The sequence below is a fragment of the Aquarana catesbeiana genome, linkage group LG02 (assembly GCF_042186555.1).
Source record: "Aquarana catesbeiana isolate 2022-GZ linkage group LG02, ASM4218655v1, whole genome shotgun sequence".
NCBI classification, from domain to species: Eukaryota; Metazoa; Chordata; class Amphibia; order Anura; family Ranidae; genus Aquarana; species Aquarana catesbeiana.
The window spans coordinates 123,383,923-123,410,147 of NC_133325.1; the positions used below are offsets into that span (position 1 = coordinate 123,383,923).

At 42.8% G+C, this 26,225-nt stretch overlaps 1 protein-coding gene across 6 annotated transcripts in view; it reads left to right on the forward strand.

Annotated features, from left to right (window-relative positions):
- The window catches only part of SPATA13 (spermatogenesis associated 13), a 149,109-nt gene that overhangs the window by 53,801 nt on the left and 69,083 nt on the right, over positions 1-26,225 (forward strand). For 2 of the 6 annotated variants that reach the window (XM_073613427.1, XM_073613429.1), the window contains one exon: positions 13,109-13,253. In XM_073613427.1, coding sequence (XP_073469528.1) covers positions 13,109-13,253 — 145 coding nt within the window. Of the gene's footprint in view, positions 1-5,242; positions 5,368-10,997; positions 11,364-13,108; positions 13,254-25,220; positions 25,514-25,741; positions 25,761-26,225 lie in introns of those variants that run through there. The other 4 variants (XM_073613428.1, XM_073613426.1, XM_073613430.1 and 1 more) reach the window with 4 other exon arrangements.

Consider the following 26,225-nt stretch of genomic DNA (forward strand, 5'->3'; position numbering starts at 1 on the left):
CTCTTCCCCACTTCCGGACACGGTGCCGTCCCTCAGAAGTTCGGCCTCCCACCCTCCACCCCTGCCGCTGGGCCAATTAGGAAGCGCAGTGCACTTCGTACATGTGCAGTGGGGGGCCGGCTGTGAAGCCAAAAGGCTTCACTGCCGGGTTCCCCTTACCAGGAATGGCTGCCGACAGCCGACCTGAAAATTGGCTGGGGTCTCAACATCGCGGGAACCCTGGACAGGTAAGTGTCCTAATATTAAAAGTCCGCAGCTACAGTATTTGTGGCTGCTGACTTTTTACATTTTTTTTTGTGGGTGGCCGGAACACCTCTTCAACTAATGTGGTAATTACCACTAAAATTTTTTTAATGAATTGAACACTTGCACAATTGTTACAGCATGCGGTATTTTACCACATTTTATGAGCCATTATTTAACTTTTAGCGAATTGGCACCATAATGGGGTTGATTTACTAAAACCGGAGCGCGCAAAATCTGGTGCAGCTCTGCAGAAAAACCAATCGGCCTTCAGGTTTTTTTTTTTTTTTGACAAAGCTTAATTGAACAAGCTGAAGTTAGAAGCTGATTGGCTACCATGCACAGCTGCACCATGTTTTGCACTCTCTAATTTTAGAGCACCCCAGTAGGTCTCTTCTGCATTTAAAATCCCGCCAGTTCATTTTTTTTTTTTTTTTTTTTTTTTTCTAAAGTTCCACTTTAACCGTTTGCAGTAGAAAAAATGGGCCAACAGTCACCCTTTCAATGAAAGTTTGAAAGCAAATAGAAGAAATTAATCCAATTCTACTTCTCATTTTCAAACTTGTTTTAGTCTCTTTTTGACAATACCAACTGAAAAACACAGGTTAGAAGATTTTTGGAATCTGAGATCTCACTTCCGCTTGTGTGCCGATTTTATAGAATGTTGTGCATGTGAAGGGATGACATTCTAAATTACTTTTGAACACCAGGATTTAATTTGCTTTGCATTTGTTGGGTAAATCTAGAGCAAAAATCAGATTTATGTCCAATAGCATTAGTGCTGCATGAGCAGACTGGACTGGTTGTGACCTTGGGAAAAGGATATTCCCAGCCAACTGTCATGGAACGCTATATAGACATAACACCTATAGTGCACTAATCCTTCAATGAGTCAGTTTGATGGCTTGTATTATGCATATTCCAGCTTTGTCTGGCAATCTTCATCCATACATACATTGACATATTTAATGCATCAAAGACTGCCTTACTATACTTGCAAATTTAGAAAGCTCCCTCACTGGTGCCAGCATATTTGCCAGGTCTTCTTTGAGGTATGGGATCTTCGGTCATACTGATTGTCTTTGCTTTTTACTTTTGTGCATCTCAGGTGTTCATCCTGAACATTGTCAAGAAGATTGCAAACAGGCAGGTATGAATCTTTTATTGCAGAGGATATCTAGTATATCTTTTCTGCAATAAAACGCCTGCCTGCTTGAACATTTTTATCTTTTTATGTATGTAAAGTAACACCTTAAGGCACCCAGTGGGCTAGGCTTGTTATACACGTGTGTGCTGTGAAACAAGGGCATGGGCCAGGGTTGTATGGTATTGTATAGTGTTTTATTACTTTACATGCAGTCTCTGTTCTGTACTGAGATACCACCTTTTTTGTAGAAATCGGGGTCTGTTGAACTTTGGACTTGCTCCATTACTTTTTACAATGGCCATTTGGATTAACTTGATTGGTAAAATGCCTGCCAATGCATTAGTAATACAGGAATTATTTTCCTGAGCTATGCATTTGTGGGAACAGGCCTTATTGAAAGCACATGTAGTCTCTTGTCCAATTGGTTGTGTTGGAAAATTTAGCAAATTGCTCAATGACATTATATGTCAACCCCAATGGTGCAACTAATATGGAGGTTACTGCAGAGGACAGGTCAGTGGACCATAAATGAACAAAACCTCAGATCCATGAACATGTGGTATGCCCTGCAGTAACCTTCACTCATCGTATAAATCAATGAAGGTCTACAGACAAGCTGCTGATGGTTGTCAAAGTCTGTGCTGGACAGGACCATGCAGATGTCAGATTTTCAACACTGTGTAAGAGCACCCCAAGACCTCTAAGCAACATGGCTCCTTACTTATACTTAAAGTGGTACTGAACCCAAAACCAAAAATGTAACCTATTGCAGATTATAAATCCTTAGATGTGTTTGGCTGCATTAGTTTTCTTTTTTAGTCTTTTTTTCCCTCTGATTTCACCTGGTGATCTGGCCAGTAACACTATGTTGTGTTTTATTGGTAGTTGAGTACTTGGCATTCTCATCCTCTCTGATGATGTTATCTAGTGAATTATAACGAACTACAGAGTTTGTGTAGCTTGTCTAGGCAGTACAGTGTCATTACAATCAGCAGCTGCATTGGATAAGTCAATCACTCAGGTGGAATTGTGAAGGTTAATTCCCTCTCTACCCCACCGTGGGGGATGAGAACACTGATATTGTCACAAAAAAAATTGCATTCTGCATAGATTTTCACATTTTTCAATATAGACCTGTAAATTTAAAGTGGTTCTAATGGCTTAAGGTTTTTTACCTTTTTTAAAGTGGTTCTAAAGCCTTAAGGCAGGGGTCTTCAAACTGCGGCCCTCCAGGTGTTCAGAAACTACAATTCCCATCATGCCTAGTCATGTCTGTGAATGGCAGAGTTTTACAATGCCTCATGGGATGTGTAGTTCTGTAACAGCTGGAGGGCCGTAGTTTGAGGATCCCTGCCTTAAGGTGTATAAAAGGGTTAAAGAGTAAAAACTCTTTAAAAAATTGTGGACTTTGTGGGCATAACATGAGGCAGTAAATTATAAAATATATCTTCATTACAAAATTGTTTTAAAAAACATACAGTAACAGACAACACCCTTTTACTTGACAAGGTCAACAGATAACCAATAGGGCAAAACATGGAGGCATGGATCCTTTCAAGGATAGATATGGGTCTGTGAATCGCACAGAAGAACTATATCTATCTATAGATCAGGTTCATGGTCTCCTCTATGCTAGCTTGTCAACGTGTCTCACAACATTAATTGCTTCCTCAGGACATACTGGGTAGGTGCTGCTTGGCCTTGAAAAACAGGTATGGAGTGACACAACACAAAACAGACTGGGAGCTGATTCAATCCATCCACAGAAAAAATTCAAAATATCGCAGGCATTAAATTCTCCTACCATACACCCTGAACAAGGGGAAGGAAAGAGGAATCCAACCGCCTAGAACAGCGATGGCGAAACTTGGCACCCCAGATGTTTTGGAACTACATTTGCCATGATGCTCAACTACACTGCAGAGTGCATGAACATCAAGGGTAGATGAGACAAATAGACGAGTTTACTTGTAGTTATCATGAATAGTCTTAACATCTCTCAAGCCAAAAGCCAAGCCCCCTCACATTTCAAACCAAAATGGCCAATCAATTGAGAGAAGGCATCCCTTGTCTGAGGACTCCATAATGGAGCCAAACCAAACCCTGATAGTGTAACAGGTACCTGGGAAGTCTCAACGGGCGTCTATGCGCGCTGGAGCCGACGTTTAAGGCACAGGACTCGAACAGCATGGGTATGCCGTTCCTTCAGAGCGCATACGTGGGTGACCTCAGCGGCTGCATCTAAAGCAGGAATCTCAAACTGGCGTCCCTCCAGTTGTTAAAAAACTACAAGTCCCATGATGCATTGCAAGGCTGACAGTTACAAGCATGACTCTCACAAGCAGAGGCATGATGGGACTTGTAATTTTGCAACAGCTGGAGGGCTGCCAGTTTGAGACCCCTGATGAAGTATACATCTCCAAAACTGTGCATGTTTAGGTGATATTTACAGTACCCTTAAGTAAGCTTTGTTATAGGTCGTGTATGGGAGTTTACTCCCACTTTAGAGGAGAAAAATGTATTTTATTGTTTTGGATGAGCATTTCAAGGAGATCAGCTTGATGTAAATAATGCATTGCATTCACTGTAAAAAATGCAAAGTTTTGTTTGCATGACACCCATGCTAAATGAGAAACCATCGGTAGTTACTTTGCAGCAGGACAGCCCCAGGACCCAGAAGACAGCAACAATATCAGCAGGTGGCCCGTGCATTGCACCGCATCCTCTCCTCCCTCCAACACCTCCGCCGCCCTCCACATCCATGTGCCTGGCCCCTTTCAAGATGCCGGGCACATAAATTCCTATGGAAGGGGTGTGTTTTTTGAAGCGCCTGATTAGAGCCAGAGGCTCAAATAGGATAGGCTTGGAGCGCAGAGTGCGCCCCGAGCCCACCCAATTGTGTGACCATAGAGAATGAATTTTCACACCACCATTACTCCCCGCCAATCAGGAGGCAGGTCAATGAGATCTGTTTCCCGATTGGCCAAAGCGCCAGGCGATCCTTTTGGATGCCTAGCACTGTGGAAGCGGAGACACGCTGGAGCCCGACCCGCCACTGCCTGGAGGACACAGGAGACAACTACGACAGTGATTCACCTCCCCAGTGGTTCCATAGGTATTGCACATGTATACATACCAAATGTAACTATGCAGTAAAATCTATACTTTTTTAGGGTGCATTCACCCCAGCTGCTACAACACAGCAGCTGGTGTGCAATGCGTTGAGGCAGGATAACTGTAGTGTCAATGTGCCGATCACAGCCCATAACTTTTTTTTTTTTTTTGTATTTAACTTGACTGGATAGTGACATTGGGGTTACCACATGATCTGGTAGTGACCTTTCATTAAGTTCTATTGTCCAATGTGTAGTTCATAGCTGTGGAATGCCTTGCGCTGAATGGAAAAAGTACGTCCCGCAATGTGGTGGTGTAAACTGGCCACATAGGAGACAAGGCCTTTTGCTTTGTCTTGCAGTGGAACTGTGCTGAAATAGCCACTCAACGCAGTCCTACCGCACCTGGTGTGAATGGGCCCTTTATTGTAAAAGTGAAAATGGCACATTAATTAATTACTTTAAGGTAAACCATGAATAATGTATTTCTGTTTAATTAAACATGAATTAATTGTGTGTGTGTGTGTGTGTTTTATGCACATATATAAATTCTAAATCTCTGGCAGGGGAAAAGTTTACATTTTGATATCCTCATTTTCCTTCTAGCCAGTATCTCCCTTGAGTTGACATTTGGTGAGTTAACAGCTGACGTTGGTGTGCAGCTTTGTGAAAGGTACAAGGTTCACCTACAAACACGGCACGCAAGCAGTATAGTGCAAGTTGGTGGAAAATCTCTGTTTTTGTTGTGTAAAGCATGTCGGGCCATTAGCCTGCATTTATTGCTCACTGGTCGAGATGCCGACAGTCAGCTGTCTTTTGTTTCAGTGTGTGTGTGGGACCCCCCTACCTGTTACAGAGAAAGAGGTAGGAAAAATGTGCTTTTGTAAAATGTTGTCAAATGTTTTATGTTAGCATTTGTTTTGTGTAATTTTGTTGTGGTATGTTTTTTTTTTTTTTATTTCATTTCTACCATTGTTTGTTATCAGGACATAGATCAGGGGTCTCCAAACTACGGCCCTCCAGTTGTTCAGGAACTACAATTCCCATCATGCCTAGTCATGTCTGTGAATGTCAGAGTTTTACAATGCCTCATGGGATGTGTAGTTCCACAACAGCTGGAGAGCCGTAGTTTGGAGATCCCTGACATAGATCAATGCAAGAACATAAAAGAGGATGTTTTCCACTGGGCTCCTATCCTTCTAGTATTGCCATTGCTATTGTTAACATAGACACAGATGTAGAGTGATGAGTACATACATGTTAAGACATAAGACATTATGGGGTTGATTTACTAAAGGCAAATAGCCTGTGCACTCTTCAAGTGAAGTTGCCCCAGAGCTTAGTAAATGAGGTAGAGCTTCACTTTACAAAGAACACCCAATCACATGCAAGGAAAATAAAAACAAAACAACATTTTTGCTTGTACATGATTGGATTATATAAGTCAGCAGAGCTCTCATACATTTACTAAGCTCTGGAGCACTTGCATTTGCACAGCTTTTAGCAAATCAACCCAAATTTTTTTTTTTTTTCAGATGGTCACATTTGAGACCTTGAGACTGATTGGCCTACATAATTTGAGGTTACCACATTATCTGACTTTGCAAAGGGCATATCCCAGTACCGAAAAATCCAGGTTGGGTATGGAATTTTTGTAAAGTCTAGGTGCTCCTTGTGTGCATCCCCATGGTAATTAATTTTTTTTTCTGTGGCATGCCTTCAATTTGTGAGATATCACCTATTGAAGGTCAGGACTGGAAGCCCGACACTGACTGACAACCTTGACTACCAAATAGTGTCATGGTCCATTGACAACATTTAAATCTAAGCTACATAGTTACATAGTAGGTGAGGTTGAAAAAAGACACAAGTCCATCAAGTCTAACCTATGTGTGTGATTATGTGTCAGTATTACATTGTATATCTCTGTATGTTGCGGTCATTCAGGTGATTATCTAATAGTTTCTTGAAGCTATCAATGCTCCCCGCTGAGACCACCGCCTGTGGAAGGGAATTCCACATCCTTGCCGCTCTTACAGTAAAGAACCCTCTACATACTTTAAGGTTAAACCTCTTTTCTTCTAATTGTAATGAGTGGCCACGAGTCTTATTAAACTCTCTTCTGCGAAAAAGTTTTATCCCTATTGTGGGGTCACCAGTACAGTATTTGCAAATTGAAATCATATCCCCTCTCAAGCGTCTCTTCTCCAGAGAGAATAAGTTCAGTGCTTGCAACCTTTCCTCATAACTAAGATCCTCCAGACCCTTTATTAGCTTTGTTGCCCTTCTTTGTACTCGCTCCATTTCCAGTACATCCTTCCTGAGAACTGGTGCCCAGAACTGGACAGCATACTCCAGGTGCGGCCGGACCAGAGACTTGTAGAGTGGGAGAATTATCGTTTTATCTCTGGAGTTGATCCCCCTTTTAATGCTTGCCAGTATTCTGTTTGCTTTGTTAGCAGCAGCTTGGCATTGCATGCCATTGCTGAGCCTATCATCTACTATCTCCCCCAGGTCCTTTTCCTTCCTAGATTCCCCCAGAGGTTCTCCCCCCCCCCCCACAGTGAATAGATTGCATTCATATTTTTGCCACCCAAATGCATTATTTTCCATTTTTCTACATTGAACCTCATTTGCCATGTAGTCGCCCACCCCATTAATTTGTTCAGGTCTTTTTACAAGGTTTCCACATCCTGCGGAGAAGTTATTGCCCTACTTAGCTTAGTATCCTCTGCATATACAGAGATTGAACTGTTTATCCCATCCTCCAGGTCGTTTATGAACAAATTAAATAGGATTACTCCCAGCACAGAACCCTGGGGAACCCCACTACCCACCCCTGACCATTCTGAGTACTCCCCATTTATCACCACCCTCTGAACTCGCCCTTGTAGCCAGTTTTCAATCCATGTACTCACCCTATGGTCCATGCCAACGGACCTTATTTTGTACAGTAAACGTTTATGGGGAACTGTGTCAAACGCTTTTGCAAAATCCAGATACACCACGTCTACGGGCCTTCCTTTATCTAGATGGCAACTCTCCTCCTCATAGAAGGTTAATAGATTGGTTTGGCAAGAACGATTCTTCATGAATCCATGCTGATTACTGCTAATGATACCGTTCTTATTACTAAAATCTTGTATATAGTCCCTTATCATCCCCTCCAAGAGTTTACATACTATTGATGTTAGGCTAACTGGTCTGTAATTCCCAGGGATGTATTTTGGGCCCTTTTTAAATATTGGTGCTACATTGGCTTTTCTCCAATCAGCTGGTACCATTCCAGTCAGTACACTATCTGTAAAAATTAGGAACAACGGTCTGGCAATCACTTGACTGAGTTCCCTAAGTACCCTCGGATGCAAGCCATCTGGTCCCGGAGATTTATTAATGTTAAGTTTCTCAAGTCTAATTTTAATTCTGTCCTCTGTTAACCATGGAGGTGCTTCCTGTGTTGTGTCATGAGGATAAGCTTCTTTTCTCCCACCATGCAAATCCACTATTTAGTGCATGTTTATAGATCATTGTATTTCTGTCTATGAGGCAGGGATCAGGAGCACCAGGACACCTCTGTTTACCTTTTTGACACATTAAAATAAAAGTACATGTATTGAATAAAGTTTTCCAACCTGTTGGATTGCTAGTGAGGCTCCATGTACACAGGCGGCTGAGGCAAAATCCTCTGAACTTTTTTTTTTTTTTTTTTGAAAGCTTGAAACCGGCGTTTAGAAACGCCTGTTTAGATATGTTTGTGTCTAGAAGCGTTTAGTAAGGATAATATCATAAGCTCAAAAAAAGGTTTTGTTTAACTATTTCAGCCATTTTGTGAGACCAGAGTGAGTAGCAGCTGCAGAGAGAGCAGCAGTGTCCTTGTATTTGTCCCCATTTCTGTGCTTTTTTTTTTTTTTTTACAATGGATCCCATAATGAGCATATGTTCCTGACGTTGCTTTTGATGAGGCTAGAACGACGCCGAAAATTGTGTGCGAGGACCGGAGTTCGTTGCTACTGGACCGATACATTGATCGCGCAGCGCATGTCAGTAGGATAATTTAGCATCATGTACGTACAGCTGCGTATCTACCCCGATAAATGTATTAATTTAACATGCATGTCCATTGCCTCATTTGACATTCTACTAGAAAAAGTTTGGCCCAGTCTGACACGCTTGGACACGAATATGAGGAAGAGTGTGCCACCAGAGGAACGTCTGTTGGTGACTATCAAATTTCATGAAACTATGTTTGATCACGTCGGTGGCCAGGCTCAATGGTGGGGTCATCTTTTTCATATCTAACAACATATGGGTCAAATTACAATGATACTTTGTAAAACAACATTGCTAGTGGTGTTTTGGATTGGATCAAGGGCTATATATGATCTATGAAACATAGCAATCAATTACCAGTTTTTAAATTTTCTTTTTTTTTTTTTTTTTTTTTTTATGTTTTTTTATTGTTTTTCCATCATTTTTTAGTGTTTTAATGTACAAAAAATTGGGTACCTTTTTTTTAAAAAAATGATTTTAAACAAAAACGCGTCTAAACGCCGGTACCGCGTTTAGGCCTCATGCACACGAGACGCTGTTAAACACGCGTTCAGAGGCAGTTGGACACTTTTTTCAACTGCCTCTGAACCCATTCAGTGTTATCCTATGTGTCCATGTACACAGTCTCGTTTTTTGGCGTTTTTAGGCAGTTGCGTTTTAACCTCGTTTTTCCAAAAGCAAAAAAATGGGTTCAGACGCAAAGTTTTCCACGTTTCAGACGCTAAACGCGGTTAAGCGCCGGTACTGCGTTTAGTCGCGTTTGCGTTTATAAGTGTTTTTAAAGGAACATTTTACGACCCGACTTTGGGGCCCCAAAGTTCCTAGCACCAAGTGGCCTTGAGATATGGGGCCCCAAAGTCGGGTCACAAAATGTCATTCTCTGCTGCAGAAGTGTTTGACATTTTGCGACCTGATTTGGGGCCCCATATCTCGGGGTCACTTGCTGTTAGGAACCCCACATTTGGTATGCTAACACAATTGGACTAACACTATAACATATCCAAATTTGGGGTTCCTAGCACCAAGTGGCCCGAGATATGGGGCCCCAAAGTCGGGTCACAAAATGTCATTCTCTGCTCTGCAGACGCTTCTAGATGCAAACGCGGCTAAATGTGGCATGCAAATGCAGCAAAACTGGCGTTTCTAAACGCTGGTTTCAGCTTTTAAAAACGTGTTCAGCATAATTTGCAGCGGCGTCTCGTGTGCATGAGGCCTTAGCCGCGTTTGGTGTCTGAAACATGGAAATCTTCGGCGTCTGAACTCATTTTTTTGCCTTCAAAGAAAAGCTGTTACACGCATCTGCCTAAAAACGACGGCAGTTGAAAAAAGCATCCAACTGCCTCTAATCGTGCGTTTAGCAGCAGCAGTGTACATGGGGCCTGACTCTGATGCAGTAATTTTCTTTCAATACCTCGTAGATTATCAGTCGGTAAATCTAAAAATATTTATTTTGTGTGTCAACCTCTACAACTTGCCCTATCTAAAATAAAAAAAGAAAAGTTCAGGCTGACACGTTTGACCAAAATCTCCTTGACTAAAGGCACATAATCCGTGTCCACGAAGTTGGTTCTATGTTTGTAAAAAAATAAAAAGTTACTTTGATAGTATTGTAAGCTAGTAGTGCTACTAGGGGTAGCAGCTGCTGCCTGGGTAATAGTACAGCCTAGTACACAAGGGCCGAATGTCGGCCAGTTCAATGGAAACCATCCGTTATTCATCCCGTGTGTATGGCAGCCGGTCCAACCCAAGCCGGCCTTCTGTCAAAGCCTCGTGACCGAAAAAAGATCTCCTGACCGACTCCCGATCAGCGCTCTCAGCCAATGACCGGAGTGTTCTGGCTGGGGGCTGTCCCCCTGTCAGAACACAATAGTACAGCAAGGGTGGTTGCTGTACTAACATCAGATTGTTAGTACAGCGGCTCCGACCTGAGAGGTTTTTTTCATTAAACCTGCTGGGTTGAACGAAAAAATAAATAGTGGTGTGTGTGTGTGTACTAGGCTTAAGGCATCGAGTAGTCCCGGAGTGATATTACACAATGTGGGGTTTTAGTTTATTTTATTATTTATTTTATTTATTTTAGTTTAGTTTATTTAAAAAAAACAACATTTGAGCAGGGTTTTGATTTTAATGTATACCAATGCTTGTTAAAGTATTTTTGGTTAACGTGGTTGCACTTTTATGGAAATATGTGTACTAGTTTTCCTAATGGAATAATAAATAGAAAAAGTTGTCAATCCCATGATTTTAGCGAAGTCTACTTTGTAATAAGCCTGACCGTGATTCCACCTTTTAGCCCTACTAGAAATGTTAAAATGCAAATGCTTATACTAGGATGCTTTTCCTAAATATTTGAGAGGACCCATATCTGAGAATAATTTAAACGTGTTTTAATAAAATTAACATACACCAGGTCACTTCACCTGAATTATTCGCCCTTTAAAAAGGTTACTACCGAAGATACATGGACAAAATCTCCATCACAAGATGAAGAAAAGACAGAGTCCCAAAAAGTGGCTTCTCGGAAACTGGCCTCAGGAAAAAGCCGGTGTCGGCCAAGGCCACTCTCGGACTATGGCCAGGTGGCCGGTCGTAGTTTTTCCATACCAGAAGATTCTGTACCCATGGACTGTCAAGAAAATAGCAATGTTAACTGTAATTTTCCCACAAGGTCTCTTAGTGAAGAGCCTAAAGTTCGTAAGCCTAGAGCTGAGTTCCAAACTAATCCTAAACGAAGGCCCATCTCTGTGATTGGTGGGGTCAACTTTTATGGAACCAGTGAAGACGAAGAAAATGGACATTTGCTTCAACAAGTAAGACTTGGAGCATGACCTCTCTACGACATGAAAGATTTTCCAACTCTTCTGTCATCTTCAGTGGCAATCTCTAACTTCAACCTCCCAGTTTAATTTCTGTTCTTTTACAATTAAATCGTGCTTGCTCTTGAATTAACTTTTATTTCTTGCCTTTCCTGACTAACTTTCTTTTGTGTCAAAAATTAGCTGTTTAATATCAGATTTTGATCTATAGAACACCTTGATTTGGAGGTTGTGACCTGCATGAACTATGGTCACAAGCCATTTCTACTAATATTAGGGGTGTAAATTATTATTTGGTTGTGCATGTAATGGGCAACAAATGTGGTCTCAATTTATTTCCTCTCTAAGTACTTAGTTACCTGAGATAAATGTTGTTTCTGGTCATATACAATATAATAACATTACCTGGTATGGGGTTGGCTAAGCAAGTGTGTTTTGTATTTTAAGCTCTTTTGGTACCAATACAAAGATGCTAATCTCTTTTGGAGACACAATTTTTAACCCACCACCCCCCTCCAAAAAAAAAAAAAAAAAAAAAAAAAAAAAGTGTGTTTGGTGGCCAGCTTTTGTCAAAGGTCTGACAATCTGCATCTGATCAGCGCAGTCAGCCAATGGCTGAGAGTGCTGACCGGTGTGTTCAGGCAGTGGGGGATTGCTGTACTAACACTACAAAGTTAGTACAGCGGCTCCTCCCACACTGTCAGGTTTTTTTTTTTTTATATGGTTGAACGAAAAAAGAAAAAAATAGCGTGTATGAGGCTTTACATGTGCTTGCTGTCCAGATCATTAGATCAGATTGCACAGCATAAGACTCTAATCTGGACTCCCCCTTCTATTTTCCTTACTGTTCCTGTAAAAGTGGAAAATTATAGCACACCTTATCACCTAATAGCAAAACAAGTCAATGCTACTTGCTGAAAAACTATACTGTATTCATAGACAGAGCAACACAGCAACTTACATTTAGCGGCACTTCCTGGATTCAGCGAACGACGGGGACAAGGTCTGCAGTCATTTTTTTTTTCTCATTCAGCTGAAATTGTCTCTATGGAAGTTGTATGCAACACATAGGACACAGCAGCAGTGATTGACACCTCCTGAAGCTGAGGGGGCTTGTCTAAGACAGTTAGTGGGTCTTGTCTGCAGACAGGAATTGTGTTGACTGCAATGCCCTTTAATGAAAATTTGGTGGGGAGGTTAAGAAAATGAAGAGCAGCACAGTTGTGTGTTTTTTTGTTTTTTTTCCCCCCAAGGGGCATAATCATCATTATTGCAAAGAATGTAGGTATTAGAATAGTAGATAAGGGTAGGTTGGATAGATAGCCACTGGATTTCTTTTTCAGTTATGAAGGTTTTAGTGTATTTTTAAATCATTTTTCATTAGTCTCCATCTTTTATAATGCTGAAAGCCATTGTATAAAGATGTAATCTCCTATCATTAACAAACCTATAGGGAAAAATAAGTTAAGCGTTGCTGAATAACAGGCGCAGTAATGTGCATACTCCTACCTTCTCTTTGAGCTCTGCTATGGAAGCCCCAGTTAGTACCTGGACTTACCAGAAATACTGGAAAACCCAACACTAAAGCCTTCTATGTATTGTTTAATTGGCTTTATGGCTTTACATAGATAAGAAATGGTACCTGTATTATGAATTTTATAATATATGCCAGTTTATGGCAGATTTTCCTGCATCTTCCAGTACTGATGAATACATTGTTATTTCTATTCTGTTTATAGCCAGTGCCACGGCCTCCTGTACCATCACATAAAGTGCCACCATACAAGGCAGTCTCTGCTCGGTTGCGACCATTTACCTTTTCTCAAAGCACACCAATTGGTTTGGATAGAGTTGGACGCAAGCGGACTATAAGAGTCTCCAACAGTAAGTGTTTATATTTTACTTTTTAAAATATCCATGCACTAAATGGCGTACTGGTATTTTAAATGTTTATTCTATTTGTTTTGTATCCATATCTGTCTGCTCCCTCATATAGTCTGTACCGCCAAGAAATTACTAAAACTGATCTAAGAAGCCCTGTAATTGGTCTTTGTGGGGGATATTTGATCTCTTGTCAACTTAACTTATATAATGCACTTTATGCTGCTTTAACCATTTACCCCATAAGATGGTATCCATTTGTCCGTTTAAATATAGACGAAGCCAAACACATTTTTTGGAATTGGACAGACCTTTCAATGGTTCTAAAGGCAAGGCATTTTACTTTATTGCATTCCCTGCATTAAAAGAGAAGTTCAGTATTTTTATTTACTTTTTTAAATTTAGGAATCATACTTGCCTCGGTGGATGCAGCATCTCTCCCCCGCTGTCTCTAAAACTGAGAACCAATCGATCAAACACCACCGATCGCTCGGTTTTCAGTGCTCTGTGAGCAGAGGGCCATCTACTCTGCCTCCCCTGCACTCACTGGAGCGCTGGGTTGTGGAGGGGGGCGAGAGCGGCTGGCCCAGGTTCTCAGCAGCTCGCTGAGAGGCTGGGCCAGGTGCCGACCCAGGGTTTTGGGTGGATCCCGACCATATGGTCGCAATTTTTTCCCAGCCTGGACTAGCTTTGTGCCTTCAGCCGAAAGCGGGCTTCAGCCAGCTGTCTGCTGAAAACTGGTTACAGGAGTGCAGAACAAACTGTTATTAACAAAGGGACGTACAGCCAAACAAGCTTTGGCTGTAGTTCTTTAAGGTACAAAATGTCTAAGTAGTTGTATGGCCATCCCCACCTCATACACTTACCTGATGTCGATCCAGCGCTGTGCCCTTCTGCCGCTTCACACCACAATTTCTGCATTCCGGATGCGTTTCTCCATGCGTGTTTATGAGGCGTTCTGGTGCGTTTTTGATGCATTCCAGTGTGGGTTTTTTTTTTTTTTTTTTCCATTTCAATTAAGGACAATTGAAGACGTGTGTTCCAGTGTGTTTTTGATGCATTGTTCCGTGTTGCATACAAAAAAAAGAATGCAACATGTTCTACTTTTGGCGACTGATCTGGAAAACACTGCACTAGTGTGAACTAGGGCCATTGGAATCTGTGTTAAACTCCTGCCAATGCGTTTTTTTTTTTTAATGCAGACTAAAAATGCACTGGACTGCATCAGGTGTGAACCACCCTTAAGAGTGTATTTCCCTTGACTTTGAGATTTCCTGTCGATTGATAAATATATTATTGTGCTGTTTTATAATAGTTGGATACAGACCCAGAAATTGGTCCCCATGTACACAATTTTGCCACTATGGGTAAACCTACATGTCCCATTATTTGCTTGCAATGTAACAGACTTGGGTTACTTCTTCAGTAATAATCTATAGAGATGTTGAAAAGTTTGTTTAGTAGACTGATGGATATATACTTATATTTTTTTTTTTCAACTCTTTGAAAAAAGGAGAATAAGCGTTCTTACCATATCTGCCCTGAATTACATGGTTTGAATCACTGTGTAGTCTATTTTTGTTTGTAGAACAGAAATTATATAATTCACAGAACTTCCTGATCTGCAAGTTTCCCTTTCTTTCTTTTAATTGCCCTTTTCTGATTTTGTGCTTTGAGTCAACCCTCTGGTACCAGGAAGCAATAATGTGCACAGTTAGATCATCTATCCATATTGTATTAAATTACGTTGTTTATATGTCTTTTATCCGCTTGACCTGAAGATTTACCCCCCTTCATTTTTTGCGATACGGCACTGCGTTACTTTAACTGACAGTTGCGGCGTCATGTTACGATGTACATACATTTAAAATTTGTCTTTTTTTCCCTCAAGCTTTCTTTTGGTGGTATTTGATCACCACTGGGTTTTTTATTTTTTGTACTAAAAACAAAAAAGATGACAATTTTGAAAGAAAAACAATATTTTTTATTTTCTGCTAACAAACATACCCAATAGAATTTAATTTCTTCATACATTTAGGCCAATATGTATTCTGCTACATATTTTTGGTAAAAAAAAAAATTCCAATAAGCGTACATTGATTAGTTTGCGCAAAAGTTATAGCGTCTACAAACTACGGGGTGTGTGTGTGTGTATAATATAAATATATATATATATATATATATATATATATATATATATATATATATATATATATATATATATATATATATATATATATAAAACATATATTACAGTTGTGCTCATAAGTTTACATACCCTGGTAGAATTTAGTATTTTTTTTTTTTTGCCCATTTTTCAGAGAATATAAATGATAACACAAAAACGTTTCTTTCACTCATGGTTAGTGTTTGGCTGAAGTCAATTATTATCAATCAACTGTGTTTACTCTCTTTAAATCGTAATGAAAACAGAAACTACCCAAATGACCCTGATCGAAAGTTTAAATACCCCAGTTCGTAATACCATGTATTGCCCCCTTTAACATCAATGACAGCTATTTGTGGATGAGGCTCTTTATCTTCTCAGATGGTAAAGCTGCCCATTCCTCTTGGCAAAAAGCCTCCAGTTACTGTAAATTCTTGGGCTGTCTTGCATGAACCGCACATTTGAGATCTCCCCAGAGCGGCTCAATGATAATAAGGTCAGGAGACTGAGATGGCCACTCCAGAACCTTCACTTTATTCTGCTTTAGCCAATGGCAAGTTGACTTGGCCTTGTGTTTTGGATCATTGTCATGTTGGAATGTCCAAGTACGTCACATGCAAAGCTTCCTGGCTGATGAATGCAAATGGTCCTCCAGTATTTTTTGATAAAATACTGCATTCATCTTGCCAGCAATTTTGACCAAATTTCCTGTGCCTTTTGAACACTGCTGATTGGCATTCTCAATTCCTTGGATATCTTTTTATAGCAGCACTGGATGAAAGATTCAAGGGTCTGTCAGGAGTCCAGAAACGCATTAACCAATATATACACACACACACTAATTACAAGCAAACAGATCACAGATAAGGATGAATACCTTTAATAGCCATTCAAACCCCTTTGTGTCAACTTGTGTGCATGTTATCAGGCCAAAATCACCAGGGTATGTAAACTAAATTGTGTTATCATTTATATTCTCTGAAAAATGGCCAGGGAATCATAAATTCTGCCAGAGCACAAGTAAGTGTGTGTGTGTGTGTGTGTGTGTGTGTGTGTGTGTGTGTGTGTGTGTGTGTATATATATATATATATATATATATATATATATATATATATATATATATACACACTGGGATTTGCATTTATTTTATTTTTTTATACTAGTAATGATGGTGATCAGCGACTTTTATAGGGGGACTGCGATATTGCGGCTGACAATTTTGACATCTTGTGGGAACCAGTGACACTAATACAGTGATCGGTGCTAAAAATATGCACTGTCACTGTACTAATGAAACTGGCCGGGAAGGGTTTAAACATCTAGGGCGATCAAAGGGTTAAATGTGTGCCTAGCCAGTGTTTTTGTGTACACTGTGTTGCTTTTCCTGGTTTTGCAGGGAAACAAAATCCACTACCTCTCTGCTGACAGGATGGAGCTCTGCATTGTTTACTTGTTTACTCTCTCCTCAACGATCAGCAGATGCCGCCAGTCATCCATTGGCCAGAACCCACTTATCTCCACTAGAAGAGACACTGGGTTGGATTTACTAAAGGCAGCTATACTGTGCACTATGCAAATGCAGATGCACTCCCCAGCAGTATGTAGCATCCTGGAATTTAGGCAGGGATGCTCCTCACAAATTTACTTGCCAGGAGTAGTTATCCTGGTTGATTGTTAGAGATCTATTGATTCCTCCCTAAGTTTGACCTGGTTGCACTTGTCTCTACTACCACTAGGTGACCAGGTACTTGGTGGAGCTAGATGTGAGAAGGGCAACGCAAGGTCAAATTATGGGTATGTGGGTATCGCATCCAATGGGCGAGGGTTTCTTTGAGTCCCATGGCCTGCTGGGAGAGTCTATATATTTGGATTGCATCAGGTGATCTCTGTTCTGTGCCACCTGGACGGCTGTCTGGGTGGACGTGTGTCGTATTGCCCCGGGCTGCTAGGCCGGAGATTGGGCCTATCCCGGGGGCATCTGGCTGCTAGGCTGTCTAAAGGCCTATCCAGACGCAAGAGAGCAGCGCAGGGTTGGGATTGCGACTTGCAGTCCAACCAGAAGTTACGGTTCGGGTGGCCAGAGAACCTCTCAGTGATCAGAGGTAGAGGGGAAGCTGTCGCCACTAAGGGACCATCCGCCTTATTACCAGGGACCACAGTGAATAACTGAAGCAAGTACCGTTACAGTATTCTCACCGAACGGGCACGTTGGAGAATAGGGAAACTTCAGGCGGTGATCAAGCCATGGACCAAGCCAGTGGAGGTGACACTTGCAGAGCAGCCTTGTGTGCCAAGCTAGGGACCGAGCAGGCCAGTGTGGGTGAAGCTTGAGAGGTATATAGAGTGCCAAGCTAGGGAGCCAGCAGAGAGGCGGGGGTAACGCTTGAAGATACCACCGTGAAGATTGGAGGAGCTCAAGGGATTTAGTGGCAGTGAATCAGAGGGTCTAGTGGGAGACTGGGAGCTTAGTGGGCTGAAGAACTACAAGGAAAAGTTGTAGTGAAGGTGAAAAAATTGTTACGCTTTGTGTTAGGAACTGTTAAAGACTGTTGCCATAGGAGACAGCATTCCTGTATGTGCAGATGTGGCGTCTTGCTGGATGCCTTTTCCTGCACTGCTGTCCTCCTATTGAAGTCTCGGAGTCTGCTAATTAAACTTGCAACTACTTAAGGGTGTCCAGGCCCTAACCCTCTCTCCCCTCAAAAGTTTGTAAGAGAAATAAACATCTCTCTTGCATTCAAGAAGTGTCTGGCACCCAATAACTTTATCCACTTTGCACCCACTATGCCTCACAAACCACCATATATAGAAGGATGTCAGCTATCCCTGGCCTTGGAGGTTCTCATTAGATGGAAGGAGGCCGGAGACCTTGTTAAAAGTATTTGCACCAAAGCTTAGTACATGAGGGGAAGCTCTGCTGACTTCCATCATCCAATCATGTGTAGGCAAAATGCTGTTTTTTTATCCCCCTTGCATGTGATGGGGTATTCTTTGCAAAGTGAAGATTCAGCTCATTTCTGGAGCAAATGCCCTTGCATAGTGCAAATACACTTGCAAAGTGCCTTTTAGTAAATGAACCCCGGTGTGCACATAAAGGAGTCCATACTATGCAAGTTGCTGATCTGCACTACTTATTAATACACAACTGCAGGGTAGCCTAGGCAACGCAAGCTTGGGCTCTGCCGCTCTCAGTGACAGGTTTGCTTTAATTTGCCTAACAGCATATACTGCTATAAAGTGATAACTTTGTCACTTTTCTGTAGTGTGAAAACTTTATTTGAGCTGGCTCTTTCTAGGGTGGGGAAGGTATTGGCAGGAAATGTAGCTGCAGAGCTGTCATATAAATTTGCAATCTGCCAACAGTTTGGCACAGTGTATTGTCATCCACAAATGAACACTTTTGTGTGCTGGTTGATTGTTTTTGATCTATTTATTCATTTTTTAGAAGGCGATAACATGACATTCTGTTTATCTACATGTACTGTCATCTGTGCAGGGAAGGAGATTGTGGCAGTGATCTAGGATTAGATACAAGCACATCCTTACAACCCATCACCTCTCCTGTCTGTTGCCACTGTAAGGCCCCTTTCACATGTGCGGACCGTTCAGATCCGCCTGTCAGTTTTTTCAGGCAGATCTGAACGGTCGCTCCATACAGCTCTATGGAGCGTCGGATGTCAGCGGTGACATGTCCCCTGACATCCGATCTGATCCGCTCCACAAAATCCAGGCGGATCGGATGAAAACGGACAGGCAGTTCGTAATCATCCGATTCCCCCCCATAGAGGAGAGTGGTCTCTCTGACAGGTCCTTCTCTGCACAGAGTGCAGAGACGGAATTGTCATCCGCCGGCTCTGCGGGGATCAACGGAGCGATCCCCGCTGAGCAAGCGGAGTAGTAAAAACGGACAGCCCCGTGTGAAAGGGGCCTTAGGAGATTAACTCCTGATTTGTTGAGGAACAAAATCTCCTCTTCATTAATAACTTTAATACATTCTAAGATATTAACAAATCTTTACCTGCTTCTGTTCTGTAAATGCTGAAATAGGATGTGCAACTAGCTAGAGAAGGTCTGTCTGCTATTATGACATGGCCAGTCCTTGTATTGTTTACTGTATATGGTACACGAGTTGGGGTCACGATCATTCACGATCATGGGCAGCACACGGTAACATATGTAACACTTTTAAGCGAACGTTAACAAAACACAATAATGTGTGTGGCACCCTGATGTTTAGGCAGGGTTGCTCTTAAATTTACCTGCCAGGTATGGTTGCCTTGACCAATTGTTAGGGATCAGTTGATTTCACTCTAAGACCCCTTTCACACCGAGGGCATTTTGCAGGCGCTATAGCGTTAAAAATAGCACCTGCAATCCGCCCTCAAACAGCTACAGCATTGTCTGCAGTGTGAAAGCCCAGGGGCTTTCACACTGGAGCGCTGCGCTGGCAGGACGGGAAAAAAAGTCCTGCCAGCAGCTTCTTTGGAGCGGTGTGTTTACCGCTGCTCCCCTTTGAAATCAATGGGGCAGCGCTGGGATGCCGCCGGCAAAACGCCGCTATTGCGGTGCATTGTGGGCGGTTTTAACCCTTTCTCGGCCGCTAGCGGGGGTAAAAGCGCCCCGCTAGCGGCCGAAATGCGCCGCTAATCCGACGGTAAAACGCCGCCCGGTGTGAAAGGGCTCTTAGTCTGGAATTGCTGCACTTCACTTCTGTCTTCTGTCGCCAGGTGGCCGGGTGCTTGGTGACATTAGATAAGAGAAGGGCATTACAAGGACAGATTAGGAGTATATGGGGTATCTCAGCCAATGGGCAGGGGTTTTCTTGACTTCATTGGCCTGCTGGGAGAACCTATATATTTGGGTGGAGTCAGGTGATCGGTGTTCTGTGCCACCTGGACGGCTGTCTGGGTGGAGGTGTGTTGTGCTGCCCCCAGCTGCTAGGCCAGACCCTGAGGCCTATCCCGGGACATCTGGCTGCTAGGCTGTGTGAGGGCCTATCCAGAAGCAAGAAGTAGCGTAGGGTTGGGACTGCAGCTTGCAGTCCAACCAGAAGTGACGGTTCTGCTGTCCAGAGTACCTGTCGTGGTCGGAGGTAGAAGGGAAGCTGTCGCCACTAAGGGACCAACCACCTTATTATCAGGGACCACAGTGAGCAGCTGAAGCATGTACCGGAGCAGTATTCTCACCAACCAGGGATGGTGAAGAATTGGGAAATTTCAGCAGGTGTCAAGCCAGGGACCCAGCCAGCAGAGGTGACGCTTGCAGAGCAACCTTGTGTGCCAAGCCAGGGGCCAAGCAGGCCAGTGGGGTGAAGCTTGAGGAGTATCTGTGAGTGCCAAGCTAGGGACCCAGCAGGGAAGCGGGGGTGATGCTTGAGGAAGATACTCAGTGAGAAGGTTGGAAGAGCTCAGGAGATCCGGTGGCAGTGGATCAGCATGTCTAGTGAGAGAGACTTGGAGCTCAGTGGAGTCAAGATCTACAAGAAGTGGTTGTAGAGGAAGTACAGAATTTCGTTACAACTTGTGTTAGAAACTGTTATAACACTGTGCCATAGGACACGGCTGTCCTACATATGCAGATGTGGTGTCCTGCTGGGTGCCTTTCCTTGCATGGCTGTCTACCTATAGAAGTCTCGGAGTCTGCTAATTAACATTGCAACTACTAAAGGGTGTCCTGTCCCTAAATCCTCTCTCCCACAGTTCTGTTCAAGAGAAAATAAATCTCTTTGCATTCAAGAAATGTCTGGCGCCCATGAATCTACCTTGCACTACACCCACCATACCTTGTAACCCACTCTACGTAGAAGGATGTCAGCTGTCTCTAACCCCGGAGGTTCTCATTAGACCAATAGGGGCCGGGACCTTGCTACTTGTGAATTTGGATTAAAACCTTTAAGTGGCTGTAAACCCTTACATATACCCAGTGAAGTGATTGGCCTCAGGTGATACAGAGATGAAAGAAATCCTGCTACATAAGTTGTACCTGCTTATCTACAGTCTTTTCTTCTCTACAGCCATTCAACGTCCAGAATTTATAAAGCTTATCTGAGCTGTCAGAAAACAGAGGGTGGAGTACTGAAGAATTACACTGCAGAGCTCTGTGAGGAGAGCTCTGATAGCTGATTGGAGGGAAGGGACATACCCCCCCCTTCATACAGCACACAGGAACAGAGCTGAGGTGCTGAAGGTCCCTCTCCTGTCACCTTTTTTCTCTTGGTGTCGGGAAAACGTGCCAGAAGTGATTCATGCGAATTGCAGGGGAACGAAGCAGCACGCAGAATGACACTTCGTGCTCTGGATAAAGACGAGTAGACACGGTATATATATATATATATATATATATATATATATATATATATATATATATATATATATATATATATATATATATATATATAATATGCTCATATTTTATGTCTGTGGTTTACAACCACTTTAGGCACATGATTTCTATGAATTTCAAAGCAGTTTGTCCCAAACTATCACTCAAGCCCCAACAAACAAACCTATTTTGTGTGCAAGCACACAGGTAGCTAAATGGTCATTCTGAAGTACTGGTTATTCCACCAGTGCAGAGAAGTCAGTGGAGGAATAGGCCCCATGCACACTAGGTGTTTAGTGCCTGTGCATGAGATTCTAGTATTTTGTGTGGGTGGAGGACACTGGTGTATTGTCCAGCCACGCTACATATATAGAGCGCTACAGGTATGCTGCTCTTTCTCGTAGTCCAGTCTCATGGAGCCAAAATGGATGCTTCTAGCAAGCATCTTGAGCCACCAAATGTGCCACTATAGGTATTCACCGACTGAATCCACCAAATTGTACACAATAGCCTTGCTGCCTTCTTCGGTTTAGGGTAACCACAACTAAAACAAACCAAGGAAGAAGGCACACCAGCTTAGCGCATTACTGTGTTACTCATTTAATAAATATTAAAAGTCAAATATACTCACAAAAGAAGATAGGCTTAACCTGAAAAAAAGCCACCCGGTGTCAGTCCATCAAGTAGTGCCCAGCTAACGCATTTCAAGGGCCATGCCCTTTTCCTCAGAGCTTTAAGACCCCTTTCACACTCAGGCGTTTTTCAGGCGCTACAGCTCTAAGAGCCCTTTCACACGGGGGCGGCGTCGGCGGTAAAACGCCGCTATTATTAGCGGCGTTTTACCGTCGGTATGCGGCAGCTAGCGGGGCGGTTTTACCCCCCACTAGCGGCCGAGAAAGGGTTAAATACCACCGCAAAGCACTTCTGCAGAAGCGCTTTGCCGGCGGTATAGCCGTGCCGTCCCATTGATTTCAATGGGCAGGAGCGGTAAAGGAGCGGTATACACACCGCTCCGAAGATGCTGCTGGCAGGACTTTTTTTATCGTCCTGCCAGCGCATCGCTCCAGTGTGAAAGCCCTTGGGGCTTTCACACTGGAATGCAAGCAGCGGCACTTTCGGGTCGGTTTGCAGGCGCTATTATTAGTGCAATAGCGCCTGCAAACCTCCCCAGTGTGAAAAGGCTCTAAAAATAGCGCCTGTAAAAAGCCACAGCTGCAAACTCAGTGTGAAAGCCAGAGTGCTTGCACACTGGGGCGCTGTGCTGGCAGGGCATCACAAAAAGTCCTGCCAGCAGCTTCTTTGCAGCCGTGTAGGAGCGGTGAATACACCGCTCCTCACCATTGAAAACAATGGGGCAGCGCTGCTATACCGCCAGAAAAGCGCAGCTGCAGTGGTGTTTTGCAGGCGGATTTAACCCCTTTTTTGGCCGCTAGCAGGTAAAGCGGCGCTAAAATGACGGTAAAGTGGCGCTAAAAATAGTGCCGCTTTACCGCTGACGCCTGGGGCGGCTCAGTGTGAAAGGGGTCTTAAAGAGTAACTTCACCCAGAGGAGAATGTTTGTTTGTTTTTTTTTGTTTTTGTTTTTTATCACCAAATAAGTGATCTGTGTACATTAAAAGGATTTTACCAAACTTTGTTGCAGATTCCTACCTTTTATTAGTCTAAAGAAATCGCTGTGTGTTTATCTGTGTCTATGTGGTAAGTGAATCTAATGTGAGTGGTTTCATAATTATCAACCAGCTGCTGCACCTACAGGGCTCTAATGAGGAAAATTGCAGGTTCTGCATCCTTTTTTATATGTGATTTCATATTGGGAGTATCCCAGTAAAAATTACATTTTTGTTGCAGGGGGTGGCTGTTATCTGACTTATATCTTAGTGCAAACTTCTGGGAAAATCAGTGAGCCAATCACACAAGCAGGAAATTGTTTCTAGGGGGCATTCTCTGTACAGAACACCTGCAGGATGCCATATTGCATTGCATTTTACAGAAAATTACAGAGCTGATTGAAAAGAAAAGGTAATTTTTAATAACATTCAATTAGACTTAAAGAGGAAGTAAACCCTGATGGGTTTTACTCCCTTTTTTGTTCCCTGCAAAGTAAAAGCATAATGTGCTAGTATGCATTGCATACTAGCACATTATGTGACACTTATCTGCAGACTAAGTCCGCGCTGTCCCTGCTGCAGGCCGCATCCATGTTCGCCCCTTTTCCTTCTGGGGCCACGGACTCCGGCTCTGTGACTGGCTGGAGTTGCGTGACCTCACTCCAGCGCATGCGCGCGGGAGCCACGAGTCACGGCACTCGCTAGTGAAGAAACGGCACGGAGGGCTGTTTCTCCACAGCGCATGCGCCGATGACATCACTTGCGCAGTACACAGTAAATATCCCCTAAACGGTGCACATTTTACTGTACCTATAGGTAAGCCTTATTATAGGCTTACCTATAGGTACAACTTAAAAATGGAGGCTTACCTCCTCCTTTAAGTCGCAATTGTATATGCCATACTATTTTTTTTTTTTTTTTGCTATTTTCTTTTTCCTACAAAAGTGGGGTTACCCTTTAAGCATTTATTAAAGGAGTTTTACAGTAATGCACTAGGCTGATGCACCATCTTCCTTTGTTTATGTTCAAGTGTTAAGAATGTTTATGGCAGTATACACCCAGGGACAAAAGCCCAGAAAACACAATTCTTGGGTTCTGGGCACGCGCCCCTGGGGACATACTTGCTGCACCGTCCAGTCTCCGCAGCGTTCAGCCTCTCATAGAGTTTTTATGGCACACGTACATTTATTTATTTCAGGTACTTATATAGCGCCGTCAATTTACGCAGTGCTTTACATATACATTGTACATTCACATCAGTCCCTATTCTCAAGGAGCTTACACTCTAAGATCCCTAACTCACATTCATACATACTAGGGACAATTTAGACAGGATCCAATTAACCTACCAGCATGTCTTTGGAGTACATAACAAATACCAGCGTACACATTATACACACCATAACGTACACTTGCTGTGAACGAGCTCTTAGTCACTGACCCAGAACAAGCATTCAGCAAGTGAAATCAAAACTAGTGATCTGCATATTTGTGTGTAACTCGCGCTGTCGAAGTCGGGGACAGCCAGACAAATGGCATTTCCCTGCCTATTTGAGTCATGAAGAGACTCTTCAAGTGAAATATCCCCATAACATTTTTTCATGAACCAGCTTGGAATGGTTTAGTTCCCTTTAAGGTGCCAACCTGAGGTGGTGCGGGCAGCCTTCACTGGCATACTACTGCAGCATCTGTCGCTGGAAAGTAGATTACACTGGAGGCTCAACTATAGGAGTCCTTTCTGGCACTCGATGTTTGCTCTGTGCTGCACTGGCAGCGCGGCTGGCTGCTCGACCGCATTCATATTGATGTTTTGCCGTTTTCAGCACTTCCTCCCTAAGGGTACCCCATGGTGTCGTCATTTAAGCAGCCAAATTCGCAGCCACACATAATGTGGATCTCTGTCAGTTCCCTCGGAGTGCCTGGCCTGATGTGCAGGCGTTGAGTCTGGCAGCAATGAATAAGCTCTTTCTACAGCCGGCTTAGCAGCATCTCATGTTGACTGAGCAATTTTTTTTAATTTTTTTTTTTAGCTGCCGTGCCTCTGCATTTGTAACAGACAAGTTAATTTTTTCACGCATTGGTCCATTTTTTTTTTTTTCTATTAATAAAAGCATGGTAGCTCGAGGGGAAATGGCACGATTTTGGAGTCTGGAAAGTCTTCACATGGGTAGGTGTGAGCTTGTTAATATGTATCTGTCTCCTGCTTGGAAGTAGTTGACGTGAATGGTTTGGGAGGTGAGTGTTGCTGTATATGGTGTGGATGGATGCTCCCTGCAGGAAAGCTGGATTAGGATTTGTGCTTTGCGTTACTGCAAGAAGGATCTTGGCTGGGAAAAGAGAAGGGAGAACCAAATGCATTTCTATATCCATGTTTTATTTCACGTCATGTTTTACAGCTCCATGAGAACGCTTGGGTAAGCACATCTGACAGCTTTGCATAGTTTTAACACCTTCGGTGGTGTCTTATTGGAAAATAGAATTGCTAGTCTGTACAGTTGACAAGTGGTTTTATTTAAAGGGACAGCCTACTTAAAGAGGAGAAAAAGAAATCTGCTTAGGCAGCCTAAGGCCCATGACCCTGGTCCTGGCTTTCACAGCCTGGAACCTGTATGCATCCGGTGAAGTCTGAATAGTCTTTACCCTGTATGATTGTTGGTGGTCAGTGACTCAATAATTGGCAGGAAGGGATCAGGATGGCAGCTGTAGAGCTTTACATCATTAAAAAACAAAATCAGCAATAGCAGCCTCCATAGCGATTCTCCTCCTTCCATAGTGTTTTTCACTATTTCAGGTATGAGTGGTTTTGATACCTAGTTGACCCCTTATGTCTATCAAGAACTTCAGTGGCTAAATTACCTACAATGTTCTTGGATCTGCCA